General features: G+C 51.2%; 7 protein-coding genes across 7 annotated transcripts; 2 read left to right on the top strand and 5 right to left on the bottom strand.

Moving 5' to 3' along the window:
* The first annotated feature begins 301 nt into the window (after positions 1–301).
* Positions 302–1,802, top strand: BDV17DRAFT_249692 (kinetochore subunit FTA4 family protein). Its single transcript, XM_073756249.1, has 4 exons — positions 302–613; positions 752–920; positions 973–1,035; positions 1,086–1,802. The coding sequence occupies exons 1-4, from the start codon at positions 406–408 to the stop codon at positions 1,396–1,398; spliced, it is 753 nt and encodes a 250-aa protein (XP_073621432.1). The 5' UTR covers positions 302–405; the 3' UTR covers positions 1,399–1,802.
* A 176-nt stretch (positions 1,803–1,978) lies between these two features.
* On the top strand, positions 1,979–3,736 carry BDV17DRAFT_249690 (uncharacterized protein). The gene is made up of 3 exons (XM_073756248.1): positions 1,979–2,697; positions 2,743–2,803; positions 2,850–3,736. The coding sequence occupies exons 1-3, from the start codon at positions 2,365–2,367 to the stop codon at positions 3,305–3,307; spliced, it is 852 nt and encodes a 283-aa protein (XP_073621431.1). The 5' UTR covers positions 1,979–2,364; the 3' UTR covers positions 3,308–3,736.
* Positions 3,732–4,283, bottom strand: BDV17DRAFT_286287 (L-rhamnose mutarotase; the record flags this gene model as incomplete). The annotated part of the gene is made up of 3 exons (XM_073760871.1): positions 3,732–3,812; positions 3,917–4,053; positions 4,157–4,283. The coding sequence occupies 3 exons, from the start codon at positions 4,281–4,283 to the stop codon at positions 3,732–3,734; spliced, it is 345 nt and encodes a 114-aa protein (XP_073621430.1).
* On the bottom strand, positions 4,163–5,118 carry BDV17DRAFT_10729 (uncharacterized protein). Its single transcript, XM_073753793.1, has 2 exons — positions 4,596–5,118; positions 4,163–4,523 (listed from the first exon to the last, which is right to left on the bottom strand). The coding sequence occupies exons 1-2, from the start codon at positions 5,018–5,020 to the stop codon at positions 4,295–4,297; spliced, it is 654 nt and encodes a 217-aa protein (XP_073621429.1). The 5' UTR covers positions 5,021–5,118; the 3' UTR covers positions 4,163–4,294.
* Positions 5,119–5,229: 111 nt separating this feature from the next.
* BDV17DRAFT_249681 (MFS transporter) lies at positions 5,230–7,425 on the bottom strand. Its single transcript, XM_073756247.1, has 5 exons — positions 7,025–7,425; positions 6,888–6,967; positions 6,556–6,831; positions 5,691–6,499; positions 5,230–5,624 (listed from the first exon to the last, which is right to left on the bottom strand). Exons 1-5 carry the CDS (start codon positions 7,190–7,192, stop codon positions 5,443–5,445), a joined length of 1,515 nt encoding a protein of 504 aa, XP_073621428.1. The 5' UTR covers positions 7,193–7,425; the 3' UTR covers positions 5,230–5,442.
* A 6-nt stretch (positions 7,426–7,431) lies between these two features.
* BDV17DRAFT_249679 (uncharacterized protein) lies at positions 7,432–8,322 on the bottom strand. Its single transcript, XM_073756246.1, has one exon. The coding sequence runs from the start codon at positions 8,073–8,075 to the stop codon at positions 7,572–7,574; it is 504 nt and encodes a 167-aa protein (XP_073621427.1). The 5' UTR covers positions 8,076–8,322; the 3' UTR covers positions 7,432–7,571.
* Positions 8,323–8,877: 555 nt separating this feature from the next.
* On the bottom strand, positions 8,878–12,590 carry niiA (nitrite reductase niiA; the record flags this gene model as incomplete). Its single annotated transcript, XM_073759585.1, has 9 exons — positions 8,878–9,877; positions 9,926–10,083; positions 10,131–10,603; positions 10,648–10,850; positions 10,899–11,426; positions 11,476–11,558; positions 11,612–12,151; positions 12,207–12,357; positions 12,415–12,590. 9 exons carry the CDS (start codon positions 12,588–12,590, stop codon positions 8,878–8,880), a joined length of 3,312 nt encoding a protein of 1,103 aa, XP_073621426.1.
* Positions 12,591–12,905: the final 315 nt, after the last annotated feature.

Below are 12,905 nucleotides of genomic sequence, written 5' to 3'. Positions count from 1 at the left end.
TCTTAAAGGACTATTTGCCGTGTCGATAGTGTGCTTGGTTTCAATCTTAACAAGGTATCAGACTGTTTCGCTGAGAGTTAACCTTGATGTTTGCGGAGTAGCTAGAGGAATCTGGGGAATCCTCGAATATTGCCGAGGTATATATCGGCTGGTTAGAACATGGCTGGGTGAGATGATTCGACACCGAGGAACGCAACCAAACCGCGAAGGAAATTACTTGGTATACCTATGCACTATCTAAGCTTGCATATTTGACAGTTCCTGATTGTATTGTGAATATCGTTTTACCTCTTGCGTGGTCGCGAATCCGATGCTTATAGCTACACAGAAAGTCATGTGACCTTGTTATTGCACTGTGGTCTTATCGATAAGAAACGCGCGCGCTAGAATTGGCGGCCGCGCGAGATGCTCTCTGAGAATCAACACATTGCACGCAGATATGGGGCCATGGAAGCCTCTCGGTCCATCTCCGAACTGAAGTCCTCATTCATTAGGACGCAAGTTCGTATTCTGTCAGAGAGCCTCGAAGCTCCCGAGGACTGGAGAAGTTATGCCGCTGAGCCAGCAGAGGAGGACCTGAGCGACAAGGTGGTTGGCGATGTCCTGCAGAAATGTAAGCGCAATGTACTTGCCTTGCTGCTCGCAGGGACAGCGTGCTCTATGCAATGGCTCGCATTATTGTTTCAGCTGTGCTCAATGTTTTGATTTCATACTGCATGCTGCCCGATGCTAACCGGTCTTTCTGCTCTAGTGAACGCGGCCTTGAAACAACATAATCGCGTTGTTTACTCCTCTCAAGCAATTCAACATGTGGCGCAGCAAATTGCGAGTTTATATTGGTCATCGGTCAGCCAGGCCTCTCGTGAGGTGACCTCGCTGGAGAGGGGCGTAGATAGGACTGTTGATCTATCCAGTCGGCCGTGAGTTTCGCTCTCGTCATCTTTCTGCTGCTTTGTTGACTGACATGCTCAGAAACATTGCTCATCTCCCCGGTGAGCTCTATGCCCAACCCGCGAGCGAGGAGGAGAAGCTTAGGTACGTCTCCTGTGCCGTGATTCCAGTCTTACCTGCTCATCGTTGTACAGGTACAAGCGCTTACGAGAACGACTTGAAAGCCTTGATAGTCAGCGGCAACAGCGACAGCGGCGCCTGGGCCAATTGCGACAATTGCAACTCCTCCTGGAGCCGTTTAGTGAGCCCCAGAGCAATGTTCAGCCCAACCTAGTTACAAAGGATGGAGAATTGGTCCAGGAACTAGAGAAGATGCGGATGTTGGTCGCACGAGTCAGTGGCCGGATGGCGCAGAGCCGGGCGGACAAGAACACCGAGGGTGCTGATGTTTCGTATATGCTGGGTTCGGAGCAAAAGCTTGCGGCGCTTCTTGACATGAACGAATAAGGCTACGTTATGACCAAATCTGATTAATTTCTAGAATCGAACAACCTCATTTCTTAGTAGTCATGCGTCTTTGTATGAGGCGGTTGGCAGTTTCTGTCTGGACCAGTAACACAAAAGCGTTGAAAGTACCGACAGAATTACCTATGCAGGCCATATTTACTCTGTACCTCTACCATAAAGTCTAGAATTATTGCCTATTCTCTGAATAGATGTGCAAGGGGGAAACTGTATTCACAGGAGCAGCAGGTGCCCATGACAGAGTGTTTGAGGAAGACTGAGAAAAAGAAATACCAACAATCTTTATTCCTCCACAGATCTCTTCCTCCTCACATTTCCCATAACACCCCATTATCTCTACAGCAGCATTTCTTTTTCTTTTGAATAAATTGGAGCCTGCATTTGCAATGGGAGATTCAGGCCTGGATCTGAATCCCCCTTCAGCCTGTGTCTTCAATAATGAAGCTGGCCCACGGAGTTTATTATCCGAAACTCCGGCGCTTGACTCTTTTGGATCTGGTCAACACCACCTATCTTCCCCAAGACTCAGCTCTCCATCTCCAACTACTGACTAACTAGTTAGACCAACTCCTAGCTCCAGTTCCAGCTCAACAACACACCGCGAACACGAAGCCGGCAACGACTCCAGCCTCGTCTCGCGACTCCCTGCCAAAGTCGAGGTCCCTTCCTCAACTACCCACATTTCCCAAGAACACCGATCCGCAACTACCCGACACCATCGCTGCGTCCACTCCTCCCTGTGCTCCCAAGGCACCGTTTGTGCGTGGGCATCGCCGCCGCTCCACCCACGTGAGTCGTCGCGACCTTGAGAGATTCAGAAAGGAGGTCCTGGGCGTTGAGCCTCCGGGACTTGGATTCGACGACGAAGGCGTGCCTCCACCTGCACCAAACACCAAGGAATTCGACTCGCAATTGCAGGAATTGAACCGTGCTTTTGACAACGCGACCATGTCGATGAATAGTGCTGGTAGTGTTGGCGGTGCCAGTGGCGGTAATGCTGCTGGATCGGGCATGTTTTCGAACTATGGGGATAGTCCTGCCGCGAGCCCGTCTAATCTGTCTAATGTTCCTCGCCAGCCTATTCCTTCGCCTATTGCGACCCCGCCTCCTTCTCAGGTGAATGGTGGTGGAATGACTGGGATGAATGGTGGGGTGCCAATGAATGCCGGTCACCAGATGGATTTGCGTCATCTGTTCGATATGGTGCTTGAGCTGAGCGATGTGTTGAAGAGTAACCGTGACACGACCAAGAGTATTGTCTCCAGCGCCGAGGAAATTATGGTATGTTCCGTGTCCTCTGGCATTGAGCTACGCTGACCAGGATAGAAACGCTCTGCTTCCGAGGGAACCAGCCCAAGCATTCAGCAGGTGAACGGAGAAATCACTAGTAAGTCTTATTCTACTCATGACAATCGCCAATATTAACCAAATAGGCGCCCGCATCGCCGAGCTCGAGCGCGCCCTCGCCAAAGAAAAGCGCACCGTCGAAATCCTCCGAAACGAACAAACCGAAAACACCAAGCTAATCGGCGAATACGAAGCCGCCGTCGGCACCATGGTCGAGCAAATCCGCAACTACTGCCACAACAACAACATGCACTACCTCTCCCAAAAGCACCACTACAACAACCTTCTCCAGGCCGAGCGCGACGCACACCTTGAAAGCCGTCTGGACCGCGACCACTGGCACGCGCAGACGTTGAAATGCGCCGAGATGATCCGCACCGCTTATCGTCTTCGCTGTGAGGAAGATGAACTGCCTATTCGGATCGTTGCAGGTCTGCAGAATGAGGTTCGCGCTTATAGGAATGCGCTGGGCATGGAACCTGAGAGGCCTGAGGAGGAATACGGGTGGGAGATCTTGAAGCATGTTCCTGGAGGGTCCGAATAGGATATGTCAGTGTGGCCCGCGCTGATATTGTATGAGTTACGACGATTTTTTTTTTGATCTTTCGATGCCGATGCTTTTTTCCTTTTCTTTTTGTTATGCACATTCGGGTCGGCGTTTTGGGTACTGTTTTCTACTCGGTTTCGCACCTCACTTTTCGCTTTCGCTTTCGCTTGTGAAAGATACCCACATCTTTGCATGTCTTGCGTGTACATTATTCAATGGGGTTTGAAAATACTAGATCCAAGGTTCTGACCTTGATGCGGCAAGATTACTGGGACTGAGATGTGCCGGACAAACAGACCATTCCGCTGGCTGCGTTGTCGAACGCTTGATACTTGGCGCTCTCGAGCTCTCTTCAAGGATCACATTGAGAAATAAAATAAACCACTTTGTACATGTTCCGTCCAGTCCCAGGCAGCTTAATTTAATCCGTGTAGAACACCTCATCCAAAACCTTCCACCACCCACCCCCTTCGCTACTCGTAGCCCCGGGATTCGGACTCTCCTACGACAGAAAAAAAAACACCGTTATAACCATGCTTGCCCTTCAGAGAACAGAAATGACGTTCCCAGGAACCTGTTGCCTGAACTTTTAGGAAGAATACATACCTGCATCCCATCCGTCATAGCCCACCACTCTCTGACCTTCGGATTCGCAGCCATCTTCGCCATATCACATTCATAGTCATCACCGACATATTTCATTGTTGCAAAGAGCGTACGGTCGTTGTCGTAGAATATTGAGTCTATGCCATTATTGAACCCTATTAGCATCGTCCCATGCCAGCCAATGCACGCAGGAAATCAGATCATTTCGAGGGTTCTGGGAAGAAAGAAGGAATAACGCACAATCCCGAATATTACACTCCTTAATCTGCTGCAGTACCTCTGGCCAGACGTTCGCGTGGCATTCTTTGTAGGCTGCCAGCGCGGAGGGCTTGAGATGGACGATTTGGGCGATGCGGCGGACGGGCATTATTGTGGTTTTTACAGGTTTGCTTTTGATGGGATGGCTCTGGGTTGAATTGAATTGAAGGGATGTAAAGTATAGGTGAGGGGCACGAGAGAAAAGACGAGCTGTACCTGTCTGTACCTATGGTATATCTGTCTGCCCCTCTTTGGAGACTTCGGGCTCGGGGTAATTCGACCCGAGTCTGGAGTCTGGAGATCATTGTTGGTTTCGACTGTAGTCGATTCGGTCTGTGGGTCTGGGATGCTACTGAGTAGTTGAGTAAACCTGATCTATCTTTCATGATGTTTCAGGACGAGGGCTTGGATCATAACTCACAGGGCTGGGTATGGAGGACTGCTGGGTGTTGGACTTGTTAAAAGCATCAGCAACCACGCTCTCCATCCCCACGATACTTCCCCAGTAGGCCTCATGCTCTGAAGTGTGGTGTATATCGAGGTAGTTGGGCATCTCTGCTGTAAGGTCATACGGCGTAGACGATGACTTGTATCGTGCAACGGTGGTAAGAAGCTTCTCCTGCTGCAGTGCATTAGCGACTCGGACCAGGCACCCTGGAAGGTAACAATGTGGCATCGATGACCTTCAAGAGCTTGAAGGAAGCATTCGGAAACAAAACGCAGAACATGAATTATGGCCCTTTTGGGTATCCATGGAAGGTAGAGTAGGTGTCCATAGCTATTATCACTAGAGTATACGGAGGGCCAGCAAAAACGGATTTGACTATGGACGAAGATGATCGGCATGGTTTATTGATGGGTTGGGAGATGGAAGATGGGTTGAGGGTTGAGATTTGAATAATAGGCGCTTGGGTGGGCAGCCATGGGTTGGGGCTGAGTATGGGGGCATGCGGTACCGTCCAGATCCGGACAGACAGATTGATTCACATCATGGTCGGCGCGGCTGGGTTTCGATCCCGTCTGTTTATCATATTTCCCAGAGATTGATATGCCTTATCATATATGTGCACGGATATTCGTGTCATATCATGATCTATTCTATATCTATCCGTCCAATTAACAAGTACTCCCAAATCAAACCAAATAACGCTCAATCTATAAATGGTATCAATCGCTAAACAATCAAATCCAAAAACAAACCCAAAGACCGAACCATAGCCCAAGGCTCAGATATTAAAACATAAATATAAACATAACCCAGGTCCCGTCTACTCCTTCATCTGGCTCTTCGGTACAGGCCTAACCCAAGCGACGGCAAGATTCGCCGCAATGGCGATGACGCCCAGAATCCAGATCCCCCGCGCGTAGTCATGGTGGCTATAGCGGAAGATGACGGCGAAGATGATCCCGCCGATGTTTCCGAAGCCGCCGACCATGCCGGAGACGATTCCTGGAGCTTTGGTTAGCTTTGTCACACAGAAACGGTATAGAGGAAGCGGGGGAAAGCGGAACATACCATTAGCAAAAGGATGAACATGCGGGACAAGCGCGAAGATCGCGCCATTGCAAGCCTCAAGGAAGAAAGCCAAGCCAGCCGTGAGACCAAACATAGTAGTCTCATCTTTCGGATCGGACAGACCCATCGCAAGCTGGAAAGCGCCCATTATAACGCCTAGGAAAGTAAGGAGGAGTTTCTTGGACCACGGCGTGCCCGTGTAATTGTAGAGGATATCAGCAGCGAATCCACCCGCAGGACGACAGACAATGTTCAGAAACCCGAACATAGCAGCCCATTTGCCTGTCATTGTCTGCCCCATGTACGGGAAGTTCATGTCGTAGTAGTCGCCGAGGATTGAGTTTATGGAGAGTTCTGAGCCGAAGGAGACGGTGTAAGGGATTGCGACGGCGAGGGTTGAGAGGCTGAGAACGACATTGAGGGCTTCCTTGCGAGAGGGGGCGACGATTGCGTCGGTGCGGAGGGCATCGAGTTGCCCTATTACCTGGGTGGTGTCGGAACCGGTGGAGGTCACCGGGGTCTGGGCGCCTTTCTTCTCGACGTCTGTGACGACATTGGTGATTGAGGCGGGGCGGGTGGACTGCGTGCCTGAGTTGAGATCGACGATGTTGCCGTTTGACTGGGAGTCTTTGGTCCAGATGTGTCGCTCTGACCATTTTCCTGTGGGCGTGTCCTCGCAGGTGAATAGCATGCCTAGGGCCGCGGCGACGATCAGGATGAATGGGACGATGTACGCTACGCGCCAGGCCTTATGTGCTGTTAGGCCTTGGTCGTGGACGAGCGAGTCGAAGATGGCTGGCATGACGAAGCTGGTATGGTCAGCACCTTATGCATCAGTGCTTTGCTTGTTCAGGCAGGCACTTACTATGTAATTCCACCACCAGCGTTACCCAGTCCCGCAGCAAGAGAGTTGGCCGTTCCAACAATCTTTTTGTCAAAGAACCCAGTGCACCAAACCTGGCATGGAACGAACGTGCCGCCGAGGATACCGATGAAGAAGCGCAGGGCAATAAGGCCCTCGGGCGAGGTGACTAGGCCGGCCATGGCTGTGGGAATGGAGCCCACCAGCAGCAGGCCGATGAAGACGAGACGGGGACCGAAACGATCGCATAGTGGGCCGCAGACGAATCGGACCAGCAATCTAATGTGCCATGGTTAAAATTGCTAAACAGTGTTTTCATGGCTTGAAAGACTCACGTCGCTAATAAGGCGATAATGTTTGAGTTTGCAATCTGCGTTTGGGACATGTGGAGGTCGTCGCGGATGGTGGCAGTAAGCTAAGTAGCCTTGTTAGAAGATGCTTAACCCTTATAGTGGAATACAGGCGCGCTTACCAGAGGTGGGAATGCGTACCACGAAAGAAATGCAAGCATGAAACCGAACCACGAGAAGAAGAAGACTCGCCCGTATGTGTCGATGGGGTTCAGGACCGGTATCGTGAGGGCTTTCCGGTTGCTAGGGTTGACCTCGGGAGAGGCTACAAGGAGTTTGAAGAAGCTCATGCTGTTGGATGATCTCGGCTTCAGATCGCTTGGTCGATAACAGGGAATAATGAATGGATTGGAAGCCAAGCTCGACCTGTCGAGACTTGAGACTGGATCTCTGATATCTATACCTCCGGGGTATTTGTAGAGCGAACCAATAAGACAAAGGATATTAACTGAAACAGTTCGTCAAAGTTGATGATATGGTTTGAACTATGTTGTTGACTATCGCTTCTGGGCATGGATTGTATAAACACAAGGCAGGTAAGCTGCTATATAACCAACAAGGGCAACCATGACTCGGAAATGAATGACCTCTGACCCAAAACTGAGTGTCATCTATCTCCCGGGGTATCAGAACAACGTCAGGATTAGGGTGCGTTCGGGAGCCAAAGAATCAGATCATCCCTATCGGTATCGGGGGACCCGATACACGATTAGAAATGCCAACCAGATAGATGTCTCCTGGATATTCGTAACGAGAAGCGGCGAAATCGACAATCAATACACCAAACAGGCATGGCTTCCTTACACCGGGTTCGCCGGCGGCGTCGATCCAGCCCGCCTGGTGGACTTTAGGTAACGGTGGTCGTGGGAAGAGCTGAAGCCATGCCTCATCTGGGGCATCTGGAGCAAGAATAGCAGCGTTCTCGCGGGGAAGGGCCTGTGATGTGGCTGACGGAGCGCTATCTTTGATAGAGATAAGGGAAGTATAGGCTCGACCCACAGGCTGGTCGAACAGAGTTTGGGCGTCCGATGCTCCGTAGATAAGGCCAAACCGATTGTTGCAGATTGCAGGTTGCAGCACAGACTCTGGCGACTCCGCGGCCGTTTGGAACTGGAACTGAACAGCTGGAGGGCTGGTCTCGACCCGTCGAACCCGTCTATCGAAGGAAGACATCACGAACGGCGTAAAAAGCAATTCTGCAGCAGGTCAACAAAAAAGAATCACTCGGGTGTCAGCGCAGGAAGCAGTGCATAAGCGTTAAGGATCTCCTCGGAAGAGCAGTTGCCAGGACATCCACTGTTGCTGATGCTGACAGTCCGCGGGCCCGGGGCTGGCCCTGACCCTGGTCCTGCTGTGCTCCGGACGCCATGGTGATGACAATTGACGAAGGCTTGTCTGGTCGAGACCAAGGATCCCAGAGACGCTCCGCGGAGATGTCGAGGGGCAAACGGGCCCTTTTGTAGGATCGTTATCGGGATTCGGAGGAAGATAGAGGATTGTCTGTCTGCAGCTGGGGTTCCACTATGCCCTAGTCGATGAAGTCCAGAGATAAGGGCCCATCGGCCAATCACGTCAAAGGTAATGTGAGCCAGTCTGAAGATATTGTACAGAGTATAGAAGAAAATAGCACTAGACCGTGGATTCCACCTGCATGGTTCATTCTGGATTAACTGGAGAGTGCTGGCAGGGATGAGGAAGTTCGGAGCTCCAGATCCATAGTGTCGATAGGTGCCCCCTCGCGCCCTTCTGAACAGGAGGAAGACATGAGCACCCGCGCAATCATGGTAATCCGGTGATGCTGGTAGGGCTTGAAGGGCGGGCCATGAATGACCTAAGCTCAAATGCAATCTAGACGGACAATTCAAAATAAGGATATCCAATAATATTCAGGTATAATGCTATAATGCTTTAAAACACCAGAAACAACCAAAAAACGCCGCTGTAGTGTCACACCATCATAACTGCATCAATAAGCTCACCAGTCTATCGTGTCCGTAGTGCGAGCTGGCTTGCTACCCTCAATTCCCTTCCCACCGGCCCTCTTCCCCTTCATCCCCTTGTACTTCTTGTCATACGCCTCAAACGGATCCGCCGCCTCGCCCTTCTTAACCTTCCACTTCTCCGTGCCAAGGACCGAATCGAGCTCCTCAACAGGAGGAAGCTTCATATAGATCCAGCCATCCTCGCGCTCCTCGACGGGGAAAGTGGCAATGTTCATTGCCTCGTCGTTGGAGCAACGACCGGCTTGCTCGCCGTTGAGCTCGAAGTTGCGCTTGTGGTACGGGCACGATACCCAGTACTTGCCGGCATCGTCGTCACCGATCAGGCCATCGGAGAGGACGAAGGCCCGCTTGTGGGGGCACATCTGTTGCGTGGCGTAGTACTTGCCCTTGACCTTGAAAATGGCTAGTTGGGTGTCCCCACGCTTGATGTTAGCCGACGAGATGGCGGGTGGGCCGTCGGAGAAGTAGTCGGCTTTGATTACAGGCTGCCATGAGGTGCTGGACCACTCGTGGCCCTTGAAGTCCTCGTTTGCGCCGTCCTTGGGCCAGTACGTTGGACGCACTTGCTCGCGCTCCTTGACAATCTCCACCGTCTCGACTGTTTCGTCGGTGTTGGCGAATTGCTGGAAATACTTGCGCCGCTTGGGGTTTCGGACAGTCTCTGTCCACTCGCAGAAGTAGCTGTCGACAAGCTCTTGCATCTGCTTCTCCATCTCTGCTGCGATTCCGAGTTTGTCATGGAGGACGACCTCCTTGAGGTACTCAATTCCACCCGGTAGGTTCTCGAGCCACCTCGCTGTTCGCTGGAGCTTGTCTGCTGTTCGGATATAGAAAATAACATAGCGGTCGAGGATAGGAATGATTTCTTCCGGTGGGACATCCTTCGCAAGCAACTCTGAATGCCGGGGCTTAGCACCGCCGTTGCCGCCAACGAAGATGTTGAAGCCCTTTTCGGTAGCAATAAGGCCGAAGCTATTAATGTTAGTGGCATTTCATAGTGAGCGAGAATAGAAGACTCACTCCTTGTTTTGCGCTTCGGCACACTCTCGTACACAGCCCGAGACGGCACCCTTGAATTTGTGAGGAGCTCGGATACTCTTGTACCGTTGCTCCAGCCGAATGGCCATTCCAACACTGTCGCCAACACCGAATCGGCACCAAGTAGTGCCAACACAGCTCTGAAGTTCGTTAGCAAAGTTTACGCATGCGCTGAGATTGATGTCACCTTGATGGTTCGGAGTGACTTGGCGTAGGCGTGACCGCTCTCAAGACCGGCATCGACGAGCTCAGTCCAGATCTCCAGTAGGTCCTGCTTTTTGGCGCCAAACATATCAATACGCTGACCACCCGTGATCTTGCAGTACAGGTCAAATTTCTTTGCCACTTGGCCAATGGCGATCAACTTGTCCGCAGTGATTTCACCTCCGGGGACTCGAGGAACAACGGAAAATGTTCCGTTTCGCTGAATGTTGGCGAGAAACCGATCGTTGGTGTCTTGCAGTTCATGGTACTCCTTGTCCATAATGTGCGGGTTGAAAAGACTGGCGAGAATCGAACCAATGGCGGGTTTACAGATTTCGCATCCAAGGGAGTCAGCGCACTTTCCAACAGTCCTCATTACGTCGTCGAATGTTCTCAGCTGTCGAATTGCGATGACATTGTATAGGTCGGCCCGCGAGTATGGAATATGGATACACACTGCATCATTAGCGATACCCTAGAATTTGGTTTCAAGCACATACAGTGATTGGAGACTTCCTGGCCCATGTCCAGCATGGTCTTGTTGAAGATGGATTGCACAAGAGGCATACAGCCACCGCAGCCAGAGCCAGCCTTGGTGCAAGACTTGACCTCTCCTATCGTCTTGCAAGCACCGCTCTTGACGCTCTCAACCACATCGCCCTTTGTCACATTGTGACATGAGCAAATCTGGGTGCTATCATCACTATTGAATGTTAGTCAGGGCGATGGCTATTGAGTCAAAACAACTTACAGGTCGTCAGCGTTCTCCTCTCCGCCACTCTGAGCACCAAGGATAAATTCGCTGGGTGGTACTTCCAGAGGTTTCTGTGTCTTGACCATCTGGTTCAACTTGATGTAGTCCTTTGTGTCGCCAATCATCATGCCACCCAGTAAGTACTTCCCATCCATGGTAAACAAGTATTTCTTGTATACTCCACCAAAAGGATCCCGGTAAGTGAGCGCCTTCACTTGAGGCTCCTCATCATCAGTGGAGCCTGCAACTGAAACGTCCTCCGCGGAGGGTCGTTGGCCAGGAAGAAATTTAGGACCATCTCTATCAGCAAAGAAGTCACCGAAGCTGGCAACATCAACACCCAAGAGCTTGAGTTTCGTGCTCAGGTCTGGCCTGTTGAACTTCCTCGGTTCTTTGTCAGGATTCGTCAAGTTGTATGACAGCACATCAGCCATCTCGATACCAGGGGCAATGATACCGAACGTTTGGTTTTCCCAGCTGGCACATTCGCCAATGGCATAGATATCGTCAACCGAGGTCCGTAAGCTGTTGATGTCGTTAGCCTTGTTGCGAAGGACAGCAAATAAGATTGTACCTTTCGTCAATAACGAAGCCACCGCGCTTGGCACATTGGATGTTGGCGCTTGCTCCCAACTCATCTCGCGGACGAATTCCAATCTAGACGCAAGATTAGCACCGTGTATGTTGACAGAACAAGTAGCTGAGCATACGGCAAAGCAAATACAGCAACATTCGATTTCTTGACCATCTTCGAAGAGAACACCCGTCACGTTGTTGTCATCGTCGGTGTGAATTTTAGCGACGCGCTTTTCGTGGAGCACCTCTAGACCGAGATCTCTTATTTTCTTGGTGACAAGGGAGCCAGCATCGCCATCGAGTTGCCTCGCCAGAACCCACTTGTTCCGATCTATCAATTTAACACTACCGAAATCTTCGAGGTCCGTCATGGCCTTGGCAGCTTCCAGGCCGAGCAATCCACCTCCAACAGTGACACCGGTTTGGCCCTTGTGTTGAGAAGCGAACTCCATGAGACGCTCGAGGTCGGAGATGGTACGGTATACAAAGATACCCTTGGCATCATGGCCAGGTGTGTTCGTAGGAAGCACGGCATCTGAACCAGTGGCGAGAATGAGGGTATCATAGGAGATAACGTCACCGTTCGACGCTTTGACAGTTTTGTTGTGTGGGAAGACGTCGGTTACTCGAGTGTTGAGATAGTAGTCGAAGGATCGGTCTTTGAATGAGCCGTACTGATAGACAGAGCTCCATTAGCTTGAAAAAGTGCCATGGGCCTCAGTAACTCACCCATTCTTTAGGGTTAAGGTATAGATCTTCAATCTTGCGGTGCTCAAAGTATGATGACAGGCCCACGCGGTTGTAGGCAATGTGCGGTTCCTCTCCAATCACGACGATGTCGTACTTACGTCTTTCTGAGTCTAGCTTGACAAGTTTCTCACTGGGTAGTAGTGATGTCGTTAGTTGGCGTGAAGATGCAAGCTCGCAGTTGACCTACATAAATGCAACAGCAACCATGCCCAATCCGACTACTACGATCTTCTGGCGCCGGTTGGGATCTTGATTGTAAGCCGCTCGGTCTGAGGTGAGATCGATCCCATCAATAACGTGGATTCCATTGTGAGGACTGCTAGTGACAGTCTCACTGTTCCGGGGGCCGTCCAGCAAAGGCATGATGTTTTGGCGGAGCTGGAAAGCTGGGGAGACTGAAGAAGAGAAGTCGCCGGGGGCACGGGCGCCGGCGACTTTTTGATGTTCATATAGCTCGTCAAAGACATTTCTGTGGTACGACAAGTAACCAGCGTCTTGGGACTGGTATCTCCGTGGCCTTGGGAGCATGAGATAATCGAATGGGCCAATTGATGGGTAGCGGCACGCGAATCAGCGATCTCGCATTGGCGAAGAGTCATGGCGATTGAACGCCACGAGGACTGGGGGCAGCAGTGTGGCTAGGTCCATCACGACCACGATAATGGTCGGACGATAAGG

This window comes from Aspergillus undulatus (genome assembly GCF_047715775.1).
Source record: "Aspergillus undulatus strain CBS 261.88 unplaced genomic scaffold BDV17scaffold_1, whole genome shotgun sequence".
NCBI classification, from domain to species: domain Eukaryota; kingdom Fungi; phylum Ascomycota; class Eurotiomycetes; order Eurotiales; family Aspergillaceae; genus Aspergillus; species Aspergillus undulatus.
The sequence above is the reverse complement of the archived record's forward strand: the minus strand, read 5'-3'. Positions and strand labels throughout refer to the sequence as shown.

Excerpts from the sequence above, each read along its gene's own strand:
- BDV17DRAFT_249681 (XM_073756247.1), bottom strand. The coding sequence starts at position 7,192 with ATGAGCTTCTTCAAACTCCTTGTAGCCTCTCCCGAGGTCAACCCTAGC. Across the intron at positions 6,968-7,024 it reads GGTACGCATTCCCACCTCTG|CTTACTGCCACCATCCGCGA; the intron begins GTAAGCGCGCCT and ends AAGGCTACTTAG. Across the intron at positions 6,832-6,887 it reads ATTATCGCCTTATTAGCGAC|ATTGCTGGTCCGATTCGTCT; the intron begins GTGAGTCTTTCA and ends ATGGCACATTAG.
- BDV17DRAFT_249690 (XM_073756248.1), top strand. The coding sequence starts at position 2,365 with ATGTCGATGAATAGTGCTGGTAGTGTTGGCGGTGCCAGTGGCGGTAAT. Across the intron at positions 2,698-2,742 it reads CCAGCGCCGAGGAAATTATG|AAACGCTCTGCTTCCGAGGG; the intron begins GTATGTTCCGTG and ends TGACCAGGATAG. Across the intron at positions 2,804-2,849 it reads GGTGAACGGAGAAATCACTA|GCGCCCGCATCGCCGAGCTC; the intron begins GTAAGTCTTATT and ends TTAACCAAATAG.
- BDV17DRAFT_249679 (XM_073756246.1), bottom strand. The coding sequence starts at position 8,075 with ATGTCTTCCTTCGATAGACGGGTTCGACGGGTCGAGACCAGCCCTCCA.
- BDV17DRAFT_10729 (XM_073753793.1), bottom strand. The coding sequence starts at position 5,020 with ATGCCGATCATCTTCGTCCATAGTCAAATCCGTTTTTGCTGGCCCTCC. Across the intron at positions 4,524-4,595 it reads AGTCCTCCATACCCAGCCCT|CATCCCAGACCCACAGACCG; the intron begins GTGAGTTATGAT and ends ACTACTCAGTAG.
- BDV17DRAFT_249692 (XM_073756249.1), top strand. The coding sequence starts at position 406 with ATGCTCTCTGAGAATCAACACATTGCACGCAGATATGGGGCCATGGAA. Across the intron at positions 614-751 it reads TGGCGATGTCCTGCAGAAAT|TGAACGCGGCCTTGAAACAA; the intron begins GTAAGCGCAATG and ends TTTCTGCTCTAG. Across the intron at positions 921-972 it reads GTTGATCTATCCAGTCGGCC|AAACATTGCTCATCTCCCCG; the intron begins GTGAGTTTCGCT and ends TGACATGCTCAG.